This window comes from Podarcis vaucheri (genome assembly GCF_965113315.1).
Source record: "Podarcis vaucheri genome assembly, chromosome: 2".
NCBI lineage: Eukaryota > Metazoa > Chordata > Lepidosauria > Squamata > Lacertidae > Podarcis > Podarcis vaucheri.
In genome coordinates this window covers 119,915,997-119,933,597 of record NC_138760.1, presented here as the reverse complement: position 1 = coordinate 119,933,597, position 17,601 = coordinate 119,915,997, and the positions used below count along the sequence as shown (strand labels likewise).

At 45.8% G+C, this 17,601-nt stretch overlaps 3 protein-coding genes across 5 annotated transcripts in view; all 3 read left to right on the top strand.

The window, feature by feature from the left end:
- The window catches only part of LOC309524957 (E3 ubiquitin-protein ligase TRIM7-like), an 80,483-nt gene that overhangs the window by 34,523 nt on the left and 28,359 nt on the right, over positions 1–17,601 (top strand). For 2 of the 3 annotated variants that reach the window (XR_014216035.1, XR_014216036.1), the window contains one exon: positions 11,302–11,338. The gene's annotated coding sequence lies outside the window, so the exon portion shown is untranslated. Of the gene's footprint in view, positions 1–19; positions 174–11,301; positions 11,339–17,601 lie in introns of those variants that run through there. The other variant, XR_014216037.1, reaches the window with a different exon arrangement.
- LOC309524959 (zinc finger protein RFP-like) lies at positions 3,975–11,523 on the top strand. Its single transcript, XM_082210223.1, has 7 exons — positions 3,975–4,437; positions 4,932–5,027; positions 6,027–6,257; positions 6,592–6,614; positions 7,949–8,067; positions 9,069–9,101; positions 10,663–11,523. Exons 1-7 carry the CDS (start codon positions 4,009–4,011, stop codon positions 11,169–11,171), a joined length of 1,440 nt encoding a protein of 479 aa, XP_082066349.1. The 5' UTR covers positions 3,975–4,008; the 3' UTR covers positions 11,172–11,523.
- The window catches only part of LOC309527523 (uncharacterized protein), a 29,617-nt gene continuing 28,199 nt past the window's right edge, over positions 16,184–17,601 (top strand). The window contains exons 1-2 of the mRNA XM_082214349.1: positions 16,184–16,726; positions 17,227–17,322. Of these exons, the coding sequence (XP_082070475.1) occupies positions 16,298–16,726; positions 17,227–17,322 (525 nt within the window). The 5' untranslated portion in view covers positions 16,184–16,297. The remainder of the gene's footprint in view (positions 16,727–17,226; positions 17,323–17,601) is intronic.

Genomic DNA, 17,601 nt, shown 5'->3' with positions numbered 1-17,601 from the left:
ACTTCTGTCGGTGCCGGAGGTGCAAAAGGAGGAAAGAAGCAAGAAAATGATTTAGGAAACAACAGCAAACCCCCCCCCCCACGTTCCTATTTCAATATAGTTCTCTCTTCATCTGCCAACTTAAGATTTCTAGAGACAATACCATCTTTTATGAATAAAATTATGCCCTGGTATCATTTTTAGAGATCCCCTCCTCTTATCCTTTTGTATAACAGGCCTGAAAGAATTTGGGTATATGTTTCCTGTGCTAACATGTTTGATTCTACTAAAGATTGTTGATTCTTGTTGCTCCTGTGGTGTTTGGAACTCAACAGTATAATATCCAGTCCCCATGACACTTCCTCCAGGGGTTTTTAGGAGGGTGATATCCTGTTTTATTCTCAGAGGAACCCTGTGAGGTAGAAGAGGCTGATCTGAGAGACTTAGAAAAAGGAGACACATTAAAGTTTATGGTCAAAAGGGATTTGAACCTGGGCCTTGTCATCCCAAGTCCAACACACTCCGCACTCAAAATGTGAAATCTTAACAAGGGTCCCTTCAGAGATGTGCTTGAAAGCCCTCCCAGCAAAGCTCTTCTCTGTGTTGTAGCTTCTCTTCAGACCTTCCTATGTCGACCCTGAATGTCTGCAAGAGGAGTCAATCCAGTTTGAGTGAGGGGCAGATTTCAGGGGCTTTCCTTCATAAGCTCGTATTTTGCACCTGGGTCCATTTCTGGATCTCAGCATTCCCATTAAAAACGAAATCAAATCCCCCAAGTCCTAGAAGGCTTAAGCTTGGGGCTCTCTGCCACCCATAACCTGAGCATTTCTCAAAGCTATATTGGAATGGTTCCATAGAATAAGAAAGGGGAAAGGTGTCCTTTTGGGAAGTGAGCTGACCTCTCTTGCTACACCATGTTTATATCCAGGATAGCCCCCCCCCCAAAAAAAAACCCCACATTAAAATGCTGTAGAGTATTAATCAGCCAAAGGCCTGGTTGAAGAGGAGTGTTTTCGCCTAGCACCTAAAAATATTTTCACATATTTATTAGGAATGCCTATGAACCACTGAAGTGTGCAATAATGCTGTACTGGTAAACAAGTAAAAAAGAAATAGATCATAAAATACTGCCTGTTGAGAAACTCTTCAATTTTCAGAAGGAATGACAAAAGTTTTTTCAATAAAAGTTCTCTTCCACATGGGCAGGTGGTAGATGGGATCAGTGGGGGAAAGCTAAGAGCTGTACAGCAGATTTAAAATATGCCAGCATTCATCCTATGTTATATGACTTCAGAAGCGACCTTTTCCCATCTTTCCTCTACCATTCTTAAAGTTTTAAAAATCCACATGAAAGAGGCTCTGAAGTCCAGCTACCTTCACACCTGCAGGGGGCAGCAGAGACCACGAGTCACCGGCTTCAATTTCCTGGAAAGGAAAAAAACCCGCCCCAGTTCTTGAATGGGCAAGAGAGAGTGAAATTTAACAACCCCCCACCCACCCCATGGCTGCAGCTGGGGGTCCCATCCATTCGGGACCTCTGCGAGGCAGACACTTGCCCCATCTGCCTGGAGTATTTCAGGGATCCAGAGATCATCCCCGATTGTGGGCACAACTTTTGCAGAGCCTGCCTGAGCCAGTTCTGGGGGGAGTTGGAAACGGGGGCCTCGTGTTCTGTCAGCCTCAGACTTTCCGCTTGAAAAATGAGGACGATAAAAGTGTCTTAACATACAGGGTCCATGTAAGGATTCTGAGCAGATAATGCGCTTGAAGTGCTTTGATCACCTGAAAGAACAGGTGGTTTCAAGAATTATAACTGAGAACTTGTGGAGCGGGAATGAAATTTCTGTCATGGGTCTAAAGAAAAGTTCATCTCTGAGCTCCTGCTGTTTCTGTCCTCTTTCCTCATCTGCCCCCCAGAAAACGCAACTTTGGATCCTGCCTCATCCTGTCTGAGGATCAAGAGAGTGTGAGAGATGGAGATGCGGATCCAGATCTCCCCAACAATCCTGAGAGATTAGACACACACGTCCCCATGTGCTGGGGCAAGAGGGGATCACAGTGGGCAGACATATCTGGGAGGTCACTGTAGGGAGTGAGGGGCATTGGGCTGTAGGGGGCACAGGAAGTCTATGAAGAGGAAGGGCAAGTTCGCTCCTTGTCCTGAGGATGGGGTCTGGGAGGTGGGGAAATGGGAAGGTGAATAGGGCCCTCCTTCCTCCTGATGACCCTGCTCTGTCCCTGCTTGAGGATCCGAGGGACCCTGAACTCTGAAGTGTCCTTTCACGATGCAGATCCAGCAGCCCTTCTCCATGCATTCCCAGCATCCACCTTCTCAGGAGAGACCCTCCAGCCCTTCTTTCTCTCCAGGGAGAAGCCCTATGTGCAGGACCGAGATTGGCCGGCCCTTGTGTCAGTCCTGGTGCAACTCTCCCTTCTCAGACCAGCTTTCTACACAGCACTGATTGGCTTGCTGTTGGGTCAATCGGGAGAGGAAGCCCACCTCTTGTCCCTCCCCCAGGCAGCTTTCCCGAAGGAGTCACTTGTTTGGTTCATGTCCTCTCTGAATAAAGTGAGAAAGGGCTGCATTCATCTCATGGCAACAGGAGAACGGGGCCTTCTCTGCAGTGGCTCCGTGTCTGTGGAATGCTCTCCCCTGCAGGGAAGTTTGCCTGGCGCCTTCATTATAGACCTTTAGGCACCAGGCAAAACCGTTCCTTTTTAATCAGGTGTTCATTTGACCTGTTTGACATACTATATCCTTTTAAAATGTGGCTCTTTTGGCGAGGTGTTATTGGGTTGTTGTTTTTATTCTGATCATATATGTTGTGATTTTTTCTGTGAACCGCCCTGAGACCTCCAGGTATATGGCAGTATAATAATAATAATAATAATAATAATAATGCAAACAAAGGGCTGCCTTCACTGAGAAAACGGGGCTAAGCAGATGCGGCACTGGGGTGCAAATATTGGCCCAGCGCCCCCAAATTACCAGGGATAATGTTGGGGTGGCAGTAGCTCCACCTGCCAGCCATGGGGGGGGGCGCAACTCTCCCCAATGCCGTTACAGGAGAGCGATCCCCACAGAGATTTGGGAGTGAAGTTGTGCCCCTCCCAAGCCGCCTTGAGAGCAGAGCGATCCCCGCAGAGGTTTTGGAGGGAAGATTCACGCCCACCAGCCTTATGGTTGGTGGGGCGCAGCTGGCAGGCATGCAGGGAAAGGAGAGGCCGTGCAGCCCCCCCCCTTGCTGCGGCACCCCTGAGGGGCCCTGGGGCAACGCACCACTAACCCCTATGGGAAAGGCGGCTCTGGGGCTAAGGGAAAGATGCTGGTAATAACTGCCCTGTGATGTGATTGGCAAGTATCTGGATACTATTTAGGTGAGATACGTTTGCAAAGGCGGTTTGCAGAGTGGGTTCCAGAGGTTATTACAGTGGTACCTCAGGTTACAGACGCTTCAGGTTACAGACTCTGCTAACCCAGAAATAGTGATTCGGGTTAAGAACTTTGTTTCAGGATAAAAACAGAAATCGGGCTCCGGAGGCACGGCGGCAGCAGGAGGCCTCATTAGCTAAAGGGGTGCTTCAGGTTAAGAACAGTTTCAGGTTAAGTACAGACCTCCGGAAGGAATTAAGTACTTAACCTGAGGTACCACTGTATTGCACATTATCAGACGCTGGCGATTTTGTCAAAACGACTCACTAAAAACTGGCACCGGGATGGAGGTCTGGGCTGTTCCTCCTCTGTATGTGGGGGCTGCTAACTAGAAAGATGAGAGTGAATGGAGGAAGGCGGGGGAGGGGGACGGCAGTTCATTCATTAGTTTGCAAAGTTGTCTGAGGCTGACATGCTGATAGGAAACAAAAACAACGAGAAACTCCCCCAGCTCCCACAGGGAAATGATTGCTTAAACTCCAAGGCAGCAGGGATCCTGAGTAATCACATCTGAATTTCCTGGAAAGGAAACCCTCCCATTTGCTGACGCAAAAGAGAGAAAACGAAACCAGCTCCCTCATCCCGGTGACTTCGCCATGGCTGCTTCTGGTGGTCCCGTCCGGGATCTCTGCGAGGAAGCCACTTGCTCCATTTGCCTGGATTATTTCAGGGATCCAGTGATCATCCCGGAGTGTGGGCACAACTTCTGCCGATCCTGCCTGGTCCAGTGCTGGAGGAAACCCGAGGGAGAGGCTTCCTGCCCTCAGTGCAGGGAAACAGTGGAGCAAAGCAGCATCAGGCGAAACCAGCAGCTGGCAAATTTTGTGGAAATAGCCAAGAAATTCAGTCATCTGGGCGGGAAAAAGGAGGGAGAAGGAAAGGGGAGGGTCTGCGAGAAGCACCAGGAGCCCCTGAAGCTCTTCTGCAAGGAGGACCAAAGCCCCATCTGTGTCTTGTGTAATGTATCTAAGGAGCACAAAAGCCACGAGGCGGTTCCTCTGGAGGAGGCGTCCCAGGAGTACAAGGTGGGAAAAGGCAGTGGGTCTTTCTTGGGGTGGAATAGCTGCAGACAAGAGGGGCTTGCAAAATAAAAAATAAATATAAAATGTTGTAATGTATTCTCTCCTCTTGCAGCCCAAAAGGAATCCTCCAGCAAGAGATCTTGTGCAGCCTGATAAAACTAAACTTCTGAAACCTTATACAATAAACATTTTTCTTTTTGAGGGATTAAAGTGCAGGCTGCAGTAACTCCCCTGGGAGGAAAGATTGCAACATCTAGGGTTAATTTAATAAAAAGGAGGGGGGAAATGTTGGAAGTGTGTTCAGTGTGGGGGATAAATAGCAAACCCCCCATGTTTCTCACCTCTTGATATAGGGCAGCCCCATTTCTGCCTCCTCTGGGATGAAAAAGGGGAACCTCTGCAAAAGACCCAGAGATGTGGGGCAGGGAGCAAACATAGGGTTCAGCTTGCCTGTTAATGTGTAGCGCAGCCCAACTTGGATTTTGTTTTCTTTTCAGGATCAGATCAGCAGCTGCCTGGCCAACCTGAGGAAGGAGAGAGAGAAAATTCTCATATTTAAAGCAGACACAGAAAAGGAAAGCCAAGACCTGCTCGTAAGCACCATTGTTACTGCTTCAAGATGAAAAATGATATAGTCTAGAATCAATATCTGGGGGGGTGGGAATGAATATGAAATACAAAAAGAGGTTTGTTTTTGAACAGCCTGATCTCCACAGAGCACGAAAGACCATTTGAAGGAGGGGGTGGGCTTGGTCCCCCCCCCCCGTTTTTAAAAACTGTTTTATTAAATTTGCTTAGTAACATAACATTATTATATATATTCTATAAACAAAGAATACAAAACACAATTCATTCATACTACAGTGCATACCTACATAACATTAATATATATAGTTTCTTAAAAAGGGCTTACATAACAAAATCCATTCAAAATACCATTCACTTTACCTTTCCCCCCTCCAACCCCCCCCCTCAGGCCTTCCTTCTTCATAACTGCCATTCCAGCTAGAATCATAATCTTGTACAACTCTTGCTTATTACTTTTTACTTTGTTATTTCCCAGTATTCCCCAAAATAACAAATCCCTATTAACTTCTATGTTTATTTGAAATAACCCAGAAATTACCTTTATAATCTTTTGCCAATATTCCTTAAGCAGATTACATTCCCACCACATGTGTGAATTTAGTCCTTTTTCCTGACCACAATGCCAGCATTTGGGACTAAACCCTTTCACTATATACACCATTTGTGCCGGAGTTCCATACCATTTTAATAAAAATTTTCTACTTAATTCTTTATACTTTTCTATTTTAATATATCTTCATCAGTTCTTGGGCTGTGTTTGGATGGATCATACCTTCCTGCTCCCATTTAATCTGAATTATCCTTATCATTCTTTCTTTGTCGCTTATTATTGGGGGGGGGGGGTTGTAAGTTTTTACGAAGTTCTTTCTCGGCTGGAGTGATCTCTCTAAAGTGTCACACATGCTCTTCCAGGGGAATTCTGATAACTGGTATTTTCATCCTGCAACATTAGACTATATGCCTGATATGTTCTCTTCCTTTTTCTGTTTTTTTTTCTGCTGCAGAAACAAACAGGTGCAGAGAGGGAAAAGATGGTGGCTGAGTTCAAGCGACTGCACCAGTTTCTGGAAGAACAGGAGAAAGGTATTCTGGCCCAGATGGCAGAAGTGGAGAAGGAGATTGCAGCCCAAAGGGAGGGGCACCTGGCCAGACTCTCCAGGGAACTCTCCTCTCTTGACAGCCTCATCCGGGAGATGGAGGAGAAGCTTCAGGAACCAGCGAGTGAACTCCTGCAGGTGAGGCCTCATCCTGATGCGAGAGGGTGAAGTGTACTGCTTCAGACTGTAGGCATTTCTTAGTCACATTAAAATGTTGCTGGAATGAAAACAGTACATGAAGGGTGTAAGGCGTCGGTCCTGGGGTCGCAGAAGGGGCCCTGCTAGATCAAACCACAGGCCCCTTCATTCTAGCATCGTGTTCTCTCATTGGCCAACCAGAGGTCTCTGAGAAGCCTAAAAACCAGTAGTGCTCTCCAAACCTGTGATCCCCAGCAGTTGCCACTCAGCTGCTTAGTATTTACAACTGACTGAAGAAATGCCTCCACTGACATCTTTCGTTCTTTCCCTCCAGGATATCGGAAGCTTCTTGCAGAGGTAAGTGATGGGAAAACCCCTTCCTTATTCTGATGCCACAAAAGTTCCTGTTTAACGGGTAAGAAACTCGCTCTCCAATTCCTCCTTCCAGAAATAGCTTAGGACTCCATCATCCATTCCACAAGATAACAGACAAAAACAGGGACACATTTTCCTAGCTATTAGTCTCATCTACAATCATAGGAAGGAAGCCATTCCTCATTCTCCTCCATTACATATTTCTGCCTTTTCCTTGATGGATTCATTTACTCTGTAATTGATACAAAATGAGGGGACATCCCAAACGGGCTTGTAAATATCTTCACTATAACTTACCAGTGAATATTTGACATATTTCAGGTTTCTGCAGGTTCTTCCCCAGACATAAGAACATGAGAAAGGGCCCTGCTGGATCCGGCCAGTGGTCCATTTAGTCCAGCATCCTGTTTTCACAGTGACTAACCAGATGCCAGTGCAAAACTCGTGAGCAGGATCTGAGCCCCAGAGGACGCTCCCCTCCTGTGGTTTCAGAGGCGCCACTGCCTTTGGCCCAGCCGTGGTGAAGAGTAGCCGCTGAGAGCCTTGTCCTCCAGACAACTTCAAAAAGTCATGAATTTTGAAATTCATGTTTAAAAAATATTGCTTTAATTTCCAATATTTCCCCCATTTCTCAATATAACCACTGTGCTAAAATACATTTATACAGTAGTACCTCGGTTTATGAACTTAATCCATTCCTGAAGTCCGTTCTTAAACCAAAGCTGTTATTAAACCAAGGCATGCTTTCCGTAATGAGGCCTCCCACCGCTGGTGCCCTTCCACCATTCCGATTCTGTTTGTAGATCGAGGTAAAGTACGCAAACGGGAACACTACTTCCGTTTTTGCAGAGTTTGTAAACCGAATAGTTCATTAATAGTTCATAAACTGAAGTACAACTGTAATGTTAATGGCAAAAGCCATTCTAAATCATTCTGCTCTTCCTTATAATTCAGAAATGCATATACCAAATCTATTTTGTTCTCCTCATTAAAGCTTCACTAAAACTGGTGTAGTCCTAAAATCTCTGTGCAATGGCCCAGTATTGCTCACTTTTCTTCAATTTTTTTTGCATATATCAGCTTCTTTACCTTCAATCTCATATTCCTGTTTCCTTCAGTATATTTTAGTTTTCCTACAACTTGTTGGGTGTTCTCTAGATCCACACGTCGACAAAATGCTCATTCTTGCCATAGGAAAACCCTGCCCCCAAGTCTTCATGATATATCTATCATGCCTTTATCATCAGACTCTTGCCTTGTCTGAAAGCTCCTTGCATTAGAAGAATGGAGGCTTGACTTTGTTCTTCTCCTCCCAGGTCTCAGGAGGAGGACTTAGAGGATCCTCCTGTGGCTTTTCCTCCTGCCCTGAAGTGGAAGATCTGGGACTTCAAAGATATAAATCCCTTCCTGGAGGGAGTCATGAAGAAATTCAGAGGTAGTAAAGAAGGGCTGAAAATATTTTATACTGGACATTTAAAATTGCTCATGAAATGCTCCAGGTCATTAGCAGTGCCAGGAAAATGGAAGATTTATTCTCTTTCAATATCTAGAAGCCACACTTTCCCATGTAGATGACTCACAACTGATTTTTCTTGTGCAATTGAAAGAGGATAAACCCTTCTTGCTGGGCTCTGGAAGCTCCTGCGAGATCTTGGGGGAGCCTCCCAGATTCCAGTCAGCAAGGTAAAAGGCTTGAAAGCTCTTGCCACGAAGCATTTAGCCACCACTCAAATCACGTTTAAGACCTTACTGGGCTCTGAAAGGCTCCTGCGAAATCTCATGGGGCCGTCTTGAGATCTCAGATGGCAGGGGTGAATCCGGGGGTCGTTCTGACTTTGCTCTATTTGCCTTTATACACAATCTCCAGGAATGTAACCCTCCCTTAAGTTGCGAGTTGTCTGTAAAAAGTTGTCCTTGACCTCTTCACATCTCTCAGCCAGGCTTCGGGTGTTTTCACGCATCTCACCCATTTCTCAAGTAGCCTCACCTACAGCTTTTTGGGCATCTCCTCTGTTCCTTTGGCCCTGAGATAGATGTAAGGGGGGCAGAAGGAGGGAAGGAGGGGGGCTGTCCAGGAGCCAGCCAGGAGCAGAGGGGACTGGGGTTGAGGCCTCCCATCCTGGAACAGGCATGTCTGGATCTTGTTGCTGATGGGGAGATCTTCTGGGGGTCCTGCTCCTCCTCCCAAGATTTGGGCAGGTCTGAACCATGACATCACCCCTGCCCTGTTCATGCAGGAATAGCCAGTATGGAGAGCTTCAGATAGCTTTAACTACAACTCCCATAATCTCCAGCTGGCGTGGCCAGTGGTTAGGGATGATGGGACTTGTAGTCCACAACACCTGGCTACAAGCTCATGAGTTCATATTATTGTTGCCAGGTTTGTTGTCTGAATGATAGTGTGATGCTAAATCTCTGTTCCCTTTTCTCTTCCAGACACTGTGGAATATGAACTTCAGCTGCAAAAAGGTACTTTTAATCATAATAATAATTTATTATTTATACCACGACCATCTAGCTGGGTTTCCCCAGCTGTTTCCCCAGGCACAAATTCAGGAGAGATGGTATCCGCTTCTCAAAAGACCAGGCCACTGCAGCTCTTCCTTCCATGCCTTATTTTCCCCTTATTTCCCAGAGGCATTTGTTCCGTGAGAGCAGCTTGCTGGGTTAGAGGGGCTCTTGGCCTGATCCTGCAGACTCTTAGGAAGCCCCAGGAATACCAATTTATAATACAATTCTAATGTAAGTCATTCAAATACCAAATTATATAACTTATTTAAGGTGCTAGAATTGATGATTTTCTTTATTTCTGTGTTCCAAAATCTTATCGATTTCAATGACATTCCAGTCATCATCATAATCCCTTATACAACAGCTGCAATATTTATAACTTCTATTCATGTTAACACATAAAATGACCAATTTTTAAATGAATTTCTCATGATGCTTCCACTCCATAAATGTGAGTCATACAGCCAATCAGGTCTGTGGAGCCAGGATGGGGTCTTTGCATTGACGGTGACAGGTGGGAATGGCACTTCCTAGGTTTTACTGGGTTTGGCTTTAAAAAAGGCCCCTTGTCTTGGGATTGCAACAATAAATGCATTAAATCAAGTCAGAGCAAAAGGAAGACATTCATGTCAACTATGTAATAGATGTCAATTTAAAGGACAGAACTATCAATTTTCTGCAATACTCTAACCAAACACAAGAGATAATCATGTTTGTTCTTGCTTCAGGAATCCCAAGCAGGACATTTTAGACAGGGAGTGTCAATCAGAGCCCAGAAATACCTTTTTGGGTATTGTTGTTCTTTTTATAATCTATCTGGAAGGATGGGCTATAAAATTACATTAAATATGTAACCAAAACTTGAGTGGTGGTTACAAGGAGGGTGAGAGCACCTGCTGCCAGTTTTACCTGGCCTGTCAAGAATGGTCTGGCATGTGATGTGAGGTAAAAGATTGATGTGAATTAGGGAGTCGCTGCTTTGACTCCCTTCTGCCATGAATGGTGGGGGTGGGGGTGGGCTTAGACACGCCATTGTCAGCCTCAGTCCTCCTATCTGAAAAATGGGCATGCTAAGATTGACTTAACTTACAGGGTTCTTGCAATGGTTCTATGTAGGTAATGTGTGTTAAGTACTTCAAACCCTTGGAATAATAATAATAATAATATTTATTTATACCCTGCCATCCCTGGCCAAGACTGGGCTCAGGGTGGCTAACACCAAATAGAATACATCAAAAACACATAATCACATGATTGGTTAAAATACAGTTCAAAATCACATATGAAATCAAAATAAAATTAAGTGGAAACCCATGAATCACAACCGTAGGGGTAAGGAAAGAACTGCAAGTGTTTCGAGAATCCTTATTAAGAACTTGATGAACATCCCTCTCTCGAATGCAAAGCCATGGAGTCCCTGTTCATTTCAGAGGGGATGCTATTTCTGTCATGTGGCTAAAGAAAAGCCAACTTCCACGTTGACATCGTTTCTCTTCTCTTTCCTAATCTGCCCCCACAGAAAACATAACTTTGGATCCAGACACAGCACATCCCAGCCTCATCCTGTCTGAGGATCGAAAGAGTGTGAGACAGGGAGAAGTGCGTCAAGACCTGCCAGACAACCCTGAGAGATTTGACACATATGGCTATGTGCTGGGATGTGAGGCATTCAAGGAAGGCAGATATTTCTGGGAAGTCATTGTGGGAAGAGAGGAGAGGTGGGCGGTGGGGGTGTCCAGAAAGTCTGTGAAGAGGAAGGGTGAGTTCTGTTATGCTACTACGGAAGGGATCTGGGGTTTGGGGAAGTGGGACGGTGTGTACAAGGTATGCTCCACCCATGAGGCCCCTGTTCCATGTGAGGAGCCCGAGAGGATCCGAGTGACCCTGAACTGTGAAGGGGGACGGGTGTCCTTTTACGATGCTGATACAGCAGCCCTTCTCCACACATATCCGGCAGCCCCCTTCTCAGGAGAGACCCTCCAGCCCTTGTTTTACGTGAGGAAGAAAGAGAACCTGAGACTCTCTTGACTGAGGGTGCAGACAGACAAGGGTATATTCATTGCCATTATGACACATTCATTCTCCTCTTCAGGACTGAGCTGACAGGCACTTAAGAAGAAACCTTATTTGCAGAACTGTGATTGGCCATCCCTTGTGTCAATCATGATGCAACTCTCCCTTCTCTGGCCAGCTTTGTAAATGACACTGATGGATTGGATTCCCTGTCAGTCCCCAAACTTGCCTGTTCTCTTTCCCTTGGGAATCGGCTACTTCTGTCGATGCAGGAAGTGCAAAGGGGGAAGGAAGAAAATAATTTAGGAAACAACAGCAACCCCACACACATTCCTGTTTCGATGTAGTTCTCTCTACTACCTCCAACTTGAGATTTCTAGAGACAATACCATCATCTTTTCTGAATAAAATGAGAATTCTGCACAGGCATCACTTAAAACCTTCCTCAGCCTCAATCCTGCTCTCAGATTCCTTTTCCTCCCCCCCAAGCCTCCACTGTCATGGAGATGGAAGTTCCAAAATTCCTTTTTTTGCTGCTACTCAGGGAAGCTTATATGGCAATTCAGCAAAATCAGAGACCAGTTTTTTTAGTTGGGTACAGTCGGCCCAAAACTCACACACAACTTACTTGTGTGATCGCAGCCTGGAGCCCTTCGCCAAAACACAAATTAATAAATGGAAAGAGAGGGTGATAGACCATGTGATATCTCACCAGAGTCTCCAGAACCCAGAAAGCAATGGGGGGAGGGCCTTTGGCAGTGGGAGGGGGGAAGAGTTTCTAAGTCCACCTTGCTTACCGGCCTCCAGAAAGGACAAGATCTCTGGCTTCAGACAAGTGGGGGCATTTTGGGGGGTCTTCCTGGCTTGCACTATCTTCCCTTTGCATGCTGACCCCAGAAACGTAATCCCCACATAGGTTTTGGGCCTCGATGTAACAAAATCCCCTCCGACAGTGAAGAGCCTCTGTCAGAAGTTCTGAAAAGAGAACGGTGACAATCTGGAAGATTTGGGGGGGGGGGTCAATTCGTATGTATACAATTATTTTCTCCAAGGTGCTTTGTAGGGAACAGTTAGATACTTATCTGCATTTGTAGAGATACCCTCTTCTTATCCTTTTGTATAAGGGGTCTGGAAGAATTTGGGGATATGTTTCCTGTGCTAACATGTTTGATTCTATTAAAGATTGTACTTCTTCTTGCTCCTGTGTTGAACTGATGAGTCTCCAGAGCCCAGAAGGCTGGGGGGGGGGGCCTTTGGCAGTGGGGGGAAGAGTTTCTAAGTCCACCTTCTCCCCGGCCTCCAGAAAGGTTGCATAAAGCTCTCAAGATCTCTGGCTTCGGACAAGTGGGATGGTTGCTTGGGGGGCATTTTCGGGGGTCTTCTTGACTTACGCTATATAGCCTTTGCATGCTGACCCCAGAAATGTAACCCCACATAGGTTTCTGGCCTCGATGTAGCAAAATCCCCTCTGACAATGAAGAGCTTCTGTCAAGACTTTTTGAGGAGAGAACAGAGCAATCAGTGACCGTTATCAGGTATCCTGGCAGACAGGATTTCTGCAGTAGACCGCCCCCCCCCCCGCCATGTATTTCCTCTGGGGACTGCCTCTTTCTTTGATGTATGTATGGTGTTTTGGGGGGGAGTGGTCTTGAGTTGCAGGGTGGACAATTTCAAAAGTTTATATCAGGGGTCGGCAAGCTTATCGGACGATGGGCCAGTCCACGCTTCGTCCGTCAGAGAATGGGCTGGAGTGTGCGCACACACAAACTCTTCTGGGTTGGAGCATGCATGCGCACACACTATTTCCGGCGCACAGGTGCCATTGACCCAGAATTCAGGCCCTGTGACGCGCCGTTAAGAGTGGGCAGCTGGGGGCGGCAGAGGTCACCATGGGCCGGTTAGACCCCTGGTCTATATAAGGGCTTGCGCACCATTGCGCTGGGTTCTCCTCCCTCTTGCTTGTGGTGAGTGGGGCCCCTGTTGCAGCAGTTTAATAAAGATCATGCTTACAAGCTGCTTTGCTTCTCAATATTCTCTGGTTGGCCTCTGTTATTTTCTCCTAATGATAGAGAGCCTACTTAAGGACTCTGTATGGGCTCTTGGGTACCCCAGAGGGGAAAAGGAGCAGTTTTTGTTTAAAACATCTGTTTTATCCTCAGAGAAACCCTGTGAGGTAGAAGAGACTGAGCTGAGAGACTTAGAAAAAGGAGGCACATTAAAGTTTTGGTCAAAAGGGATTTGAATCTGGGCCTTGTCATCCCAAATCCAACACACTGTGCACTCAGAATGTTAAATCTTAACAAGGGTCCCTTCAGAGATGTGCTTGAAAGCCCTCCCTGCAAAGCTCCTCTCTATGTTGTAGCTCCTCTTCAGACCTTCCTGTGTTGACTGAATGTCCGCAGGAGGAGTCAATCCAGTTTGAGTGAGGAGCAGATTTCAGGGGCTTCCCTGCATAAGCTCGTATTTCGCACCTGGGTCCATTTCTGGATCTCGGCATTTGGATTAGAAATGAAAGCAAATCCCCCAAGTCTGAAGTTTGCCCATCCCTTTATTTGTGGGAATCCCACCACCAGGAGAGAAGTGAGTCTCAGCTGTATCTGCCAGGTCGGTGAGAGAGCAGGTATCCTATTGACACCCTACTTTTCAACACAGAGACAGTTGTGGGAAAATGAAAGGGGAGGAATGAAAGGAATGCCAATTGCAATAGTTCCCCACCCCATTTTCAACGGAAGCATTGCAACCAGTGCCAAACAGATGGGGCACAAAGGCAGGGAGAAGCATTTTAATTCAACATTTTTATCATAGTCACCCAAATGGCAATTCTCAGAGGACGCAAAAACAGCACATCTTTCTAATCTCTTCTGAGCTCTGTGCAAGAATGAGGAAATTGAGCCTACAGCCCTGTGCCCAGTTCCCTGGGATAAGTTCCGGAGATGACAGGATTAGCTCTTAGGTTTTGGTAATTGCCTAGAGAAAGGACTTCTTCACACATATGGTTCTGGCCACTGGCTTACACACCCTTTTAAAGTTGGCGAGACAAAGGGTTTGAGACCAAAAGCCCTTTCCTGTTCGCCTCCACAGCTTCAGCTGATTCAGAGGTAGACTGCCTCTGCCCCAGGAGGTTTCATTGAGCAGCCCCAGACACAGTTCTGCCTTGACAACTGTGGGGCTGTCCCAACATGCTGTTGGGCTGATGAATATCGCTGGTGACACTGGAGCTTGGGGAAGAAGAGAGTGATCTGAAACTGGGAGATATGGACCTCAGTCTGTTGTCCTGGGCAGATCACTTCCTGTTGAAATTAGGCTTTTCCAGCACCGTTTCCCCCCTGCAGACGTGGGGCACCCAGGAGAATGGTCCACCCTCAGAGATTGACGGATCCAAGTGGCTCTGGAGGATTTTCCGGATGATATGACTGGCACTTCTGTTGAAGCCCTGGTCAGGATCCCTCAGGAACCCTCTCCCTTTCCCACTTTGTGATGCCCATTTGGGCTTGTGGTATCCTCTCAGGCTGTTCATGTTACAGTTATCATCATAATCCTCATTAATATAGGCTTCATGAAAACAACAAAAAACGTTGGTGTTACATTGGGATAAACTGTTGCTCATGCTGCTTTTTTGGTTTCCTCCCAGAACATCCACCCCAAAAAGTTTTCAGCCTTTTATTCAGTGACAGACCCTTCTGCAAAATGTCAACATACAGGCAGCAGGAATCATAATCCACAAGAATCCAGATTATGAAACTGAAAACAGATTTGGGTGGATTTGCAATAGCCTCAATTGATTTGTCTTCATTTTTACACTTGAACATAGACCCAAATTAAGAAGGGGACTCTCACTTCAGCATGGATCAAATGATACATCGGAGAAAAATGTTCAGAGCATCAACACTGAAAATTTTTTAAAAGTGTGATTTGTAAAGAATTTTATGAGGAATGTGTCAACCACCAAACAATAATAATTCAGCAGTATATAAAGATAAAAAGTATCACAAGTGAAAAGAGTGAGAACTCTTCCCTCACACCAAAAAAATAAAAAAGAAAGATAAACGTTTCCATGGTTAATGTTAATTTTTCTGAGAGGATGGACAGACTGGAGATGGGATCAGTGGATGGGGGAAAAATGGAGGAAGCTGGACCTGAAGAGCAGTTTAAAAATTCACCTGGACTGCAGGAGGATTAATGTGGAGAGGATGGAGAGGAAACAGGGAGGTTGTTTGAGATTACATCAGACCCCCCCTTTTGAAGCTTGAAGTTGGAAACAAGAAAGGGCATTCTGGCCATTCTTTTGGGATGGTTAATACTTTAGTTCCTGAATCCGGGTCACAGTCTCACCCTATTCATACACAAATATGCCCTTAAAACAGGAATTGCAAGCAAAAAGTCAATGGGAAGGCTTTCCCCATTTGCCTCCCTTACTGCAGAGGAATATTTGAGGTCATTGGGGGAGTCAAAATGGCTTCAGGATTGCTTTCCCGTAGTATTTCAGATACATGGTTCATATATTTAGATATGTGTGCATTTATGAATATTTATTCTATATTTGAGACCTTAAAATTCACTAACAAAGGGTTAATTGAAAGCACCTGCTGTTAATAGGTGCCCCGTGGTGTGACTGGCAAATATCTGGATACCATTTAGCTGAGTCCAGAGGTTATTGCACATTATCAGACGCGACGAGTCTGTCAAAACGACTCACTAAAAACTGGCACCGGGATGGAGGGCTGGGCTGTTTCTCCTCTGTATGTGGGGGCTGCTAACTAGAAAGAAGATGTCAATGGAGCAAGGCGGGGGGGGGGGAGGGGCGGGGCAATTCATTCATCAGCTTGCAAAGTAGTCTGAGGCTGACATGCTGATAGTTAAACGACAACAACATTAAACTCCACCAGCTCTCGCAGGGAAATGGCTCCTTAAAAGAGCAGCCACCAAGAATGAGCATTCCATTTAAAATAAAACATTTAAAATAAAATATATAAAACTATATATCTCCACTATATCAAAGCGGCTCGGAGCTCCACCCATCTCCAAGGCAGCAGAGATCCTGAGTGATCGCAGCTGAATTTCCTGGAAAGGAAGCACGCCCATTTGCAGACGGAAAAGAGAGAAAACGAAACCAACTCTTTCTTCCTGTCGAGGCAGCAGCCATGGCTGCTTTTGAGGGTCCCATCCGGGATCTCCGCGAGGAAGCCACTTGCTCCATTTGCCTGGATTATTTCAGGGATCCAGTGATCATCCCGGAGTGCGGGCACAACTTCTGCCGATCCTGCCTGGTCCAGTGCTGGGAGAAATCCGAGGGAGAGGCTTCCTGCCCTCAGTGCAGGGAAAATGTTGAGCAAAGCAGCATCAGGCGAAACCAGCAGCTGGCAAATGTTGTGGAAATAGCCAAGAAATTCAGCCATCTGGGGGGGAAAGAGGAGGGAGAAGGAAAAAGAAGCGTCTGCGGGAAGCACCAGGAGCCCCTGAAGCTGTTCTGCAAGGAGGACCAAAGCCCCATCTGTGTGGTGTGTAATGTATCCAAGGAGCACAAAAGCCACGAGGTGGTTCCTCTAGAGGAGGCGTCCCAGGAGTACAAGGTAGGAAAAGGCAGTGGGTCTTTATTGGGAGTGGAATAGTTGCAGACAAGAGGGGCTTGCAAAAAAATAAATAAATCTTGTAATGTATTCTCTCCACTTGCAGCCCCAAAGGAGTTATAGAGCAAGAATCTTTTGTAGCCTGATAAGACTTAACTTCTGAAACTATAAATAATAAATATTTATTTTTCTATTTGAGGGATTTCAAGTGTGCCCAATGACCCCCTGAATGCAGGCTGCAGTAACTCCCCTGGGACAAAAGATTACAACATCTAGGATTAATTTAATAAAGAGGAGGGGGGAGATGTTGGAGGTGTGTTCAGTGTGAGGGACAAATAGCAAAACCCCCATGTTTCTCAGCTCTGATATAGGGCAGCCCCATTTCTGCCTCATCTGGGATGAAAAAGTGGAACCTCTGCAAAAGACCCAGGGATGTGGGGCGGGGAGCAAACATACGATTCAGCTTCCCTGTTAATGTGTAATGGATTTTCTTTTCTTTTCAGGATCAGATCAGCAGCTGCCTAGACAATGTGAGGAAGGAGAGAGAGAAAATTCTAGTATTTAAAGCAAACACAGAAAAGGAAAGCCAAGACCTGCTTGTAAGCACCATTGTTACTTCTTCATGATGAAAAATGCTATAGTCTAGAATCAATATCTGGTGGGGGGGGGGAGAGAAATATGGAATACAGAAAGAGGTTTATTTTTGAACAGCCTTATCTCCCACAGGGCATGAAAGACCATTTAAAGGAGGGAGTGGGCTTGTAAGTTTTTACGAAGCTCTTTCTCTGCTGAATATGTCAGAAGTGGCCTTCCAAGGGAATTTGGATAACTTGCTTCTTCATCCTTCAAGAGCAGACTAGATGCCTGATATTGGCCCA

Coding starts and splice junctions, on each gene's coding strand:
- LOC309524959 (XM_082210223.1), top strand. CDS start 4,009: ATGGCTGCTTCTGGTGGTCCCGTCCGGGATCTCTGCGAGGAAGCCACT. Junction 4,438..4,931: donor AGGCGTCCCAGGAGTACAAG/GTGGGAAAAGGC, acceptor TTTTCTTTTCAG/GATCAGATCAGCAGCTGCCT. Junction 6,258..6,591: donor CAGCGAGTGAACTCCTGCAG/GTGAGGCCTCAT, acceptor CTTTCCCTCCAG/GATATCGGAAGCTTCTTGCA.